Raw genomic sequence first — 9540 nt, 5'->3', positions numbered from 1 at the left:
TGCTAACTTGCTCATTTTTCTCTCTCTCTCTCAAAATAAACAAACAAACAAAAAAGAATGTTCTCAGATTTAAAAACCCAAAGTATTTTTTTAAGTTGGCTCTTTGTTGATTGAATTTGACTTTAGACCCAACATGAATAATTTAGAAATCGAATGAGCATAATCTGGCTCATCTCTGCAAATAAATAAAATCTAAATTCCAATTATTTTTTTCTTCTGGCATAGTCCACAGTTAACTTTTTTTTTTTTTTCTGCAACGGATAGGTCACTTGCAATTGATTTTTAAAATCTTGTGACTGGTTTCACAAATCCAATTAGGCAGAACCATACTTCCTGTAAGGGGAAATCAGACTTGACTAATCCTCATTCTGGCACTAAAAGGAGAATTGCCATGTTCATAAGTGCAGATACATTTTGAATATTAAATGGTAGGGACAGCAAATGATAAGCCATATAGGACATAACCATAACTTATGACAAGGAACAACCATTAAAAAGCACAAAAGAATGATACTAGAAATGAGCCCTTAGCCTTCTCCCACCAAAGTCTTCCACTTGGAAATATCAAAATAGTCTTCTAAAATAACTCCTGGGTGATTATATTTAGAAATTAATGACAGTAAGAGCATCCGTTTCTAATTTATTAAATGTTTATTTTTGAGAGAGAGACAGACAGGGTGTGAGCGGGGGAGAAGTAGAGAGAGGGAGACACAGAATCTGAAGCAGGTTCCAGGCTCTGAGCTGTTAGCACAGAGCCCCACGTGGGACTCAAACCGCGAGCTGTTAGATCATGACCTGAGCCAAAGTCAGACACTTAACTGACTGAGCCGCCCACCCACGTGCCCCAAGAGCATCTGTTTCAAACCCAGCCCGCTTTCCATGGAGTATCTTACAATCTCCAAGGGGAGAATCACAGTGCAGAACTCCAGGCTTTGGAGAAAATCCGTGTCTCCCTCTGCAGATACCAATCTGGAAAAGGACTCCTAGCTTGTCATTGGGCCCCAGCGGAGTCTGGATGCCGGGGGCACTGGACTAAATGTGTGTGTCCCACAGCACAATTTATATGTTGAAACTCCAACCCTAGTGGGAAGGTGTTTGATGCTGGGGCCTTCGGGAAGTAATCAGCTCGTAAGTGTGGAGTTCTTGTGAATGGGATTAGTGCCTGTATTAGGGTTCTCCAGAGAAACAAAACTAATGGAGTCTACACAGAGAGAGATAGAAAGAGACTTATTATGAGGAATTGGTTCATGCAATTAAGGAGGCACAGAACTCCCATGATCTGCCAGCTGCAAGCTGGAGGCCCAGGGTGCCAGGTGGTGTTATTCCAACCCAAACCTCAGGCCTAAGAGCTAGGGAGCCAACAGTCTAAATCCCCAGTCCAAATCTGAAAGCCAGAGAGCGGGAGGGCTGATAAATAAGGGTAGGAAAAGCTGGATGCCCCTTCTTCCTCTACCTTTTTCTTCTATTCAGGCCCTCAACCTATTGGAAGAGGCTCCCTCACATCAATTCAAGCAATAATCCCTTCTGGAAACAGCCTCACAGAAGCACCTAGAAATAACATTTTACCAGCTATGTGGACATCCCTTAGCCCAGTCAAGTTGAAGATAAAATCAACCATCACAGTGTCCTCATAGGAAGCAGCCTAAACTGGTTAGCTCTCCTTCAGCCATGTGAAGACACAGTGAGAAATCTATCGTCTGCAGCCCACAAGAGGGCCCCACCAGAACCATGCAAGCACCTTGATCTTGGACTTGCAGCCTCCAAAACTGTGAGAAATGAACGCCTGTTGTTGATAAGCAATGGTATTTTGCTGTGTAGAAGGCCAAACTGACAAAGTCACCTGGCCATGCACGCCAAGGACGTTGTGACCTGAACTGCACAACACAGACTGGATGAAAACTACCAAGCCATGACATTGGACGTGCACAGCCGTATCCATCATCCGTGGGAAAGGCAGGTATGAGATTAGACTCAAGCACTAATAGAAAGCAAAGGCATACACCTGGGCAGATGGCTCAGATGCCCATGGCCTCTGCTCCTGATGCTCCTCCCTCCACCTTCACCTACAGGCTTATGGATATTCCCTGTGATCTGTCTACAGAGAAGAGAAATAACAGACCAGGTTTATAGGTGGATCTGTGTGACGGGCTAGTGCCACGCAGTGAGTAGATGCTGGCTTAGCACTGCACCCATGTGGCCCTGAAAGAGAGATGCAGGGAAGCCCTTTAGGCAGCAAAACTTCAAGGCTCCACCTTACGGGACAGAGGGATGTCCTTAGGTCCGCTTGTGCACAGAGCCGTATGAGCCACCTAGTTAAGGACTTGGAAAGAATAAAGGTATATATATATAAAAAGAAAAGAAGAGAAAGATAAAAGGGATACTGGGGAAGATATGTGGATTGTCCTCTGGGGATAGACACAGAGTGCAAATCTTCATGACCCACGCTGATGCCCGCCAGAATGCATGCACTGAGGAACGGCCACATGCGCGGGCCGGAAGCTCCACACGGTTACCACAAATGGCTAACTCTCCGCAAGGCCGACCTGGGTGTTGACTGTACTCAGTGTCCAAACCAACAGAGACAGAGGCCAATGTGAAGCCCATTATGGTGTCATTCTACAGCAGGACTATATAGGACACACCCCATCGTGGAGAGGACTAAGCTCTATCCTTATAGGGATTGACACATACCATGGGTTCCCATTTGCCTTCTTGTACTCAATGCTTCCGCCAGCCATGCCATCTGGGAACTTAGAAAATGTCTACAGTACCCCATGAGGTAGTGAGGTAACTGACTTACAACTATGGAGCTCAACGACCTTCCCAGGTGCCTCACTACACAGAGATGCGTGGCTCATCAGAATGATGGAATGGCCTACAATGGCTTATGAGGATGCCGGTGAGAGACAGTACCCTGCCATCTATCAGGAATGGATGTCTCAAACCAGTGTTCAGTCTATCGTGTGACACCCTCCACAGCCAGCATGCAGGGTTCCATGAAACAAGATGAGAATGAGGGAGAGCTCCTCCCACTAGTGCGCCGGATGACCCACTTAAAGAATTCTTGTGGGGCGCCTGGGTGGCTCAGTCAGTTAAGTGTGTGACTTCGGCTTAGGTCATGATCTCACAGTTTGTGAGTTCGAGCCCCGCATCATGCTCTGCACTGGTGGTGCTTGGGATTCTCTCTCTCCCTCTCTCTCTGTCCCTTCCCCACTCGCATGGTCTCTCTCTCAAAAGAAACAACCTTAAAAAAAAAAAAAAGAATTCTTGCTTCTGGTCTCTGTGGCCTTGGGATTGATGTGGGTGAGGAACCCACTGTCATTCTAATCAACTGGAAGTCACGACTGCAGCCTCGCCACTTTGTGCTCTCCCACACCGCTGTGACAGAAGGCAGGGTCATTCTGCTGATCGCCAGATGGGACCTGACCACCAGAGGGTGGAAACCGGATGACAACCTCAAGTTTCAGTGGCCAGTGGCCCTGGTCAATGGAAGACCGCAGACAGCCGATGAAAATAAGATCGTCAGACACCCATGTCTCGTAAGAATGAAGATTTGTGTCATAGCAATGTTTCAACTAGGCTTTAGCAGGTTTAAGAGGATATGGACTGCGTGGGGGAAGAAGGCACTTCTGACTACCACCCGCTGCGCATCCATGACCTTTGCAGCTTTGTTTTACATGATCCTCTCCCCCTGTCTTCCTCTCCCCACGGTATTTCAAAAAACAGCTGTCTACCATTGGGAGAGTCCAACTCACGGTCATTAGGACACCACTTTCCTGTGATTAAGTAATGGATGAGAATTGTGTGTCTTCTGCATTGAGGACTCTGGTTTTGGTCCGGACAAAGGAATGGGGTGGATGTGAAGAGGGCAGACTGGGCTGGACACTTGGCTTGCTTCCCCAGATTCCCTCTCCCCTTTTCCCCCCCGCTCTGGGCTTTGCCTGGCGGGGGTGCAGATCTATGGGACCTCCTGCCTCCCAGCTGGGTTCGTCGAGAGGAGCCCCTAACAGGAGACCAGAGGGAGGACACTGAGTAAGGCTGGGGTGGTAATTCCTCAGCTGCCTCTCTACAGTGTGATCTGGGTGGCTTTTTTTTTTTTTTACTGTTTATTCATTTTTGAGAGAGAGAGAGACAGCATGAGCAGGGAACGGACAGAGACAAAGGGAGGCCCAGAATCTGAAGCAGGCTCCAGGCTCTAGGCTGTCAGCTCAGAGCCCGATGCAGGGCTCGAACTCACGAACCGTGAGATGATGACCTGAGCCGAAGTCGGTTGCTTAACGGACTGAGCCATTCAGGAGCCCTGTGGGTGGTTTTTCAGCCTGAGATCAGAGCGCCTACCAGGCAGCCCTCTCTAAACCTCCCCTTACCTACCCTTCTCCCTACAGATTCTAGGAATGGTAATGACTTCACCTTGCCCTTCTTGGGGCTCAGGATGACAACAGACACCCAGGAAACTGCACCAGGCTTTTGTTTCTCTACTCTGCACAAACCCTAAGTCAAGTTCGGCAGGTGGAATGAGCCCCCTTTGTGCCGAGGCCCTGACTGCTCAGAGAGAAGCCTCTTGGGTTGTAGCGCAATGGCTCATCCCGGGTCATGGCGATGCCCAGATACCTTTGGCTGGAACATCTGGACGCCTCCGCTACCACTCAGTCTGGAATGGGGCCCATGCAGCAGACCAGTGAAGGAAGGGCCTGAGATGGTGAATCACTCAACAGACTCCTGTCCCTCTCATATTAGGCCTCTGCATGTCCTGCCCTCCCCTGTCACGGAGAAACCCCAGCATTCAGGGAAAGGACGATGCCTTTATTGTCAGACACAGGTGGCCACTGCTTGACTCTCTCAGAGGGCAAGTTCAGCCACTCCCAGCTGCTCCCTTATGTTGCTATCGGGTCATCAGGTCTCTGGGTGCGTCGGGGGTGATCATTCATGGAGAGCACAAGGAAACCACTCAACGTCCAAGGCTGTTTGGTTACGAAGGTTTGGTTTAGGGAATCGGCAAGGAGTTAAGAATCCTCGGGAAATGGGGTCAGGAGAGAGGCATCCCACACCAGAGGGCTAGGGATAACCCAAGTCCCACCACCCAAGCCAGGAAGGGGGTGGAGACAGCCCTGTCTTGGAGAAGGGGTTCAAACGGTTCCTCCGAGTTCTCAGCCACAGAGAAGATCCCGATTTTCTGTGTACGATTCAATAAGGAGCTGGAAGCTTGAGTCATGCAGCCCTGAATATATATTTTAGAGTTGACCCCACCTGGAGAGGGAAGATTGAGTCAGAGAGGTTTCAAAGGACAGCACACTTAAATTCCTAAGACCCACGAATCCCAGCCCCCCTCAGACCAGGAGATCGGGCTTAGTCTGCTCCTCCTCCCACAGAGGCAGACACCCAAGTTCCCAGGCCCCTCCACCCTCAAACCCACGAGTCAGGGCCTCAAGTACCCTCCCTGCTCAGAACCTAGTGGATTGACCCTGCGCGCTTGGCACCTGGCTGTCAGCCCTCACCTCCGGAGAGCCTAATGAAACCGCTATAACAGTGAGTTGTGCCGTTAGGGCAGGTGACGTTTTCCAGGTTTTCTGGGCAGGGCTGGAAGGCCTGCACACAGATGGGACACTGCACGTCTCCCGGGGCAGGGGCCGCTGGAAAGCAGAGAGAAGGTTGGGGTACACAGCTCTGCTTCCAGCTGCAGCCACCTTCACCGATCCCCAGAGTCTCTGTGACCCCGGTCCCTGCGCCCCGCCCCCCTGGGATTCCGTACCTGGATGAGGGAGAGAGTTCAGTAGGACACTGGTATTTCTGGCTCTGTTGCACCTGTTGGAGGAGCAGAAATGGGCGTAGGAGGCGACCAGCACTCCGGGGGGCCCTGAGTATATGGAGACTGTCGAGCCATCTTGCATCCTGCCCTTGGTGCAGTCTTTGCTCCCCACTATGATTGAGCTCTGTCCTGAGGGGGGAGAGAGAGCAGAAGCTGGGCTGGGGGGTCAGGGGAACTCTGATGAGCCAGGGGCTCCCTGCTGCTCAGCAGGTAGGGGGAGGGTGAGTGCAGGTGCCTCATTACAGGGCGCACAGAGTGTGGGGTGAAGGCTGAAGGCTGGGGCCAGACCCAGCTCAGTGGCCTCTCCATTCTTCCTCAAATGTCCCCTGCTCCGTACAGCCTCCCGAGGGCACGTGTTTTCAAATGGCGACCTTCACCCAGCCTTCCCTGACTCCTTTTCCCGCTTAGCTTCACTCCCATACCTTACTCCGTTTCGTTTGTGTTTTTCACTGCCCTCCCCCCCGCCCGCCCACTGGCATGTGATGCTGGAGGAAGGTGACATGATGCCAGGTCCACAGTGCCTCAAGCGGTGCCTGGCACACAGCAGGCACTCAATAAATCTCAAGTGCGATCCATGAGGTTACTCTGTGCCTGCTCTGTTCTCAGTCTCCCTCACGTGGACTCTCACGAGGCAGCAAGGGACGTAGTATCACTGCTGTCACTTTACCCCCATTTCCAGAAGGAGGAACCCAGGCGCAGAAAGAGGAAGGAAGGCCTTGAGTATGTGGGGAACCAGGCAAGAAGTTGGGGGACGGGACCCAGGATAGGGCGACTTGGGACCCCGAGCAGGGGTCTTGCCCTCGGGTGCGGCCTACACACCTGCGTCTACCAGCAGCACTGTCTCCTGACACACCTCCTCGGGGTCACAAAGCTTGTTCGTAGTTGAGTTCCAATTGATGGGCATCTGAGACAGGCCTTGAGATCTGTGTATGTTGACCCCCTTTTCACAGATCAGAGAAACTGGGGAGAAGGAGTCAGTAGGGACTGTGTAAGCCAGGGAGTCCGCCACATTCTTCCCTCCGGGTCCTGTGCGTTCCCAAGCCATTCTCCAGGTGACTCTGGCAGAGTCCCTCAAGCTTAGATCTAGGAGGGACCTCGAAGGTCAGAGTCCAATCCCTGTTCTTCTCCTGAACACCTTCAGGACCCTTTCCCAACAGTCCTTGAGGAAGGCTATTGCTCCCTTTGGGCACAAGGTCAAGGGCTCTTCCTTGACCTGAGTCACACTCGGCTTCCCTCTCTGGCACTCAGGGACCTCACCTGGATGAGGAGGGCAGTCTGCCCCCCATAGATTTCTTTTAACCGAGAAACCCTACGTTGCAGAGCAAAAGACTCAAAATGCCTGGTGCGTCCTGAGCGTTGGCCACATGCCACGAGCTCCCCTCAGCTGGATCACCTCAGAGGCTCCTCACAGCCACCACCAGCCACCACCACCCCATTGTCAAGGTGGGAAACAGTGCGCGCCTGGGTGGCTCAGTCAGTTAAGTGTCTGTCTCTTGGGTTTGGCTCAGGGCACGATCTCACGGTTTGTGGGATCGAGCCCTGCGTCGAGCTCCGCGCTGACATCATGGAACCTGCTTGGGATTCCCTCTCTCCTCATCCTCTGCCCCTCCCCCGCTCTCAAAAATACATTAATCATTAAATAAAATTTAAAAAGATGGGAAACAGGCAGAAGCCTTGTTAGGTAGCTTGCCCCATGTCCCACCACAGGTAAGTGGCACGGCTGAGCTCAGAACCCCGGGGGTTCTGGCTCCTTGGGCGGGTGATGATCCTGGGCTACCTCAGCCCCCCCACCCTCAGGAGTCCGTTGGAATACCGCGAGCCTAGACCTTCTCTTTGGCCCTCACGTGGCCAGCAGGGATGTGTCCTGTGAAACCCCAGGGCGGTGAGGCACACACGCGTGCCCTTCGCCGCAAACCCACGAGGGAGGCGTGCTCATCTTCCCGCCGCACGTGGCCAGATCGCACTCGGCTGCTGCTCGAGCCTGGTCCCGCTTCTCCAGCTCCGCCACCCCCTTCTTGGCCCATGACAGCTGCTCCAGTAAAACCACTGGTGTCGTTCTTGACAACTGCCTTTCTCTTGGGTTGCACCCATCAGGAGTCCTGTGGCTCAAGCTGCAAAGTACCTCCGGGACCTGATGGCTTCTCACCGTTTCCACTGCTTCCACCCGGGCCAGGACCCCTCGCTCTCACCTGCTCCTCCCTGGTTCCCCAGCCCCACCACCACCTTCCCCAGCAGGCGGGCGGGGCCTCTAAGGGGAAAGTCCATTCAAGTTGCTCCTCTGCTCAGAAGACTCCAAAAGGTCCCCTCCCCTCTCAGAATGAAATCCCTAGTCCTTAAACTTTGACTCCAAAGGCCCATACAATCTAGCCTTAATAAACACTTAGAGGGGCGCCTGGGTGGCTCAGTGGGTTAAGCTGCTGACTTGGGCTCAGGTCGTGATCTCACGGTTTGTGAGTTCGAGCCCTGCATCGGGCTCTGTGCTGACAGGTCAAAGCCTGGAGCTTCCTTTGGATTCTGTGTCTCCCTCTCTCTCTGCCCCTGCCCTGCTCATGCTCTGTCTCTCTCTCTCTCTCTCAAAAAAAACAAACAAAACAAAAACCCAAAAAACAAAAAACAAAAAAACCAACCCAAAACAAACCAAAACCAAAACCAAACATTTAGATTACTAGTGGAAGCTGCGCTTCCATCCTGACACTCACCCTTAGGGCTGCAGTCCTCACGCACAACGATAGACCCGATTTCCCGAGTCCCCTTAAGCATGTTGCAGCCTGCTTGGGACATGCATCCTTGGACTCTCAGGATGGTGAAGATGCCCCCTGTGGACAGGGNACCTGGGTCCTCAGGCCCCTCCCCCCCCAGGTTCAGCGCCCCGCGTCCCTTGCCCCCGGGGGGACCTCCTGCCTGGCTCACCTCCCCTGAACTGGATTGAGCCTTGGTAGCAGTGCGTGCTGCCGGCCGGGCAGGTCAGCTCTGTCGCAGACTTGCAGTCGTCTATGGACAAGCAGACTGGACACCGCAGGGAGCCCGGCCCTGGGGAGGGGACAGAGGAGGGCTCTGGATTGGTATAGGGGTCNGCAGGAGGTAGGGGAGAGAGCAAGGGAGGGAAGGAACCGGAGAACCCTGGAGGGGTGCCTGGGCCCGAGCACGGGAGGGGCTGTGATGGGGGAGGGGTGTCCTGGGAGGAACCGGTGGGTTCACCCCCAGCTTCCACTAAAGGGTCCAAGGACCCTAGATATCTACGTTCACAAATTATTCCAAAGAGTAGAGAAACACAAAACGTCGCCCCACACCTGACGGGTGATACCGGGCAGGGACAGGAATATAGGGGATGGCACTGTAATCGTCATGTATGGTGACAGATGGGAGTGACCTTTACCGTGGGCACAGCGTGAGGCACAGAGCCGTCCAATCCCTGTGTTGCGTGGCCAAAACTAAAGTCAGGTTGTGTGTCAACTAGACTAAAAAAAAAAAACCAACCCTAAATAAAATGTGAGTGGACCAAAGTCTAAATGGAAAAAGAAAAAAGAAGGAGCTAGGAGCAGGTGCCAGGTGGAGGCCACGCGAGGTGCTTGGCCACCAGGAAATGAGTGTGATTCGCTGTTCCGGACCGATGGAAGAAGGGGTGCTGAGGGAGGGAGCTCCACGGAGAGTGGACAGGGAGGAGGGAGCTAAATGGACGGTCCCTCTGTGCTGGCTTCCGCCCCTCAGCCCTGCTGCCCCCCCACGCCCCCTGT

General features: G+C 52.8%; 1 protein-coding gene across 1 annotated transcript in view; it reads right to left on the bottom strand.

Annotated features, from left to right (window-relative positions):
- Positions 1-4782: 4782 nt before the first annotated feature.
- CD177 (CD177 molecule) overlaps positions 4783-9540 on the bottom strand; it is a 5670-nt gene continuing 912 nt past the window's right edge. The window contains exons 2-7 of the mRNA XM_077747288.1: positions 8717-8836; positions 8506-8622; positions 6626-6766; positions 5750-5935; positions 5496-5630; positions 4783-5247 (exon numbers count right to left, since the gene is read on the bottom strand). Coding sequence (XP_077603414.1) covers positions 5027-5247; positions 5496-5630; positions 5750-5935; positions 6626-6766; positions 8506-8622; positions 8717-8836 — 920 coding nt within the window. The 3' untranslated portion in view covers positions 4783-5026. The remainder of the gene's footprint in view (positions 5248-5495; positions 5631-5749; positions 5936-6625; positions 6767-8505; positions 8623-8716; positions 8837-9540) is intronic.

This window comes from Crocuta crocuta, unplaced genomic scaffold (genome assembly GCF_008692635.1).
Source record: "Crocuta crocuta isolate KB4526 unplaced genomic scaffold, BGI_CrCroc_1.0 scaffold334, whole genome shotgun sequence".
NCBI classification, from domain to species: Eukaryota; Metazoa; Chordata; class Mammalia; order Carnivora; family Hyaenidae; genus Crocuta; species Crocuta crocuta.
Note: the sequence above shows the minus strand (reverse complement) of the source record. Positions and strands in the feature narration are given on the sequence as shown.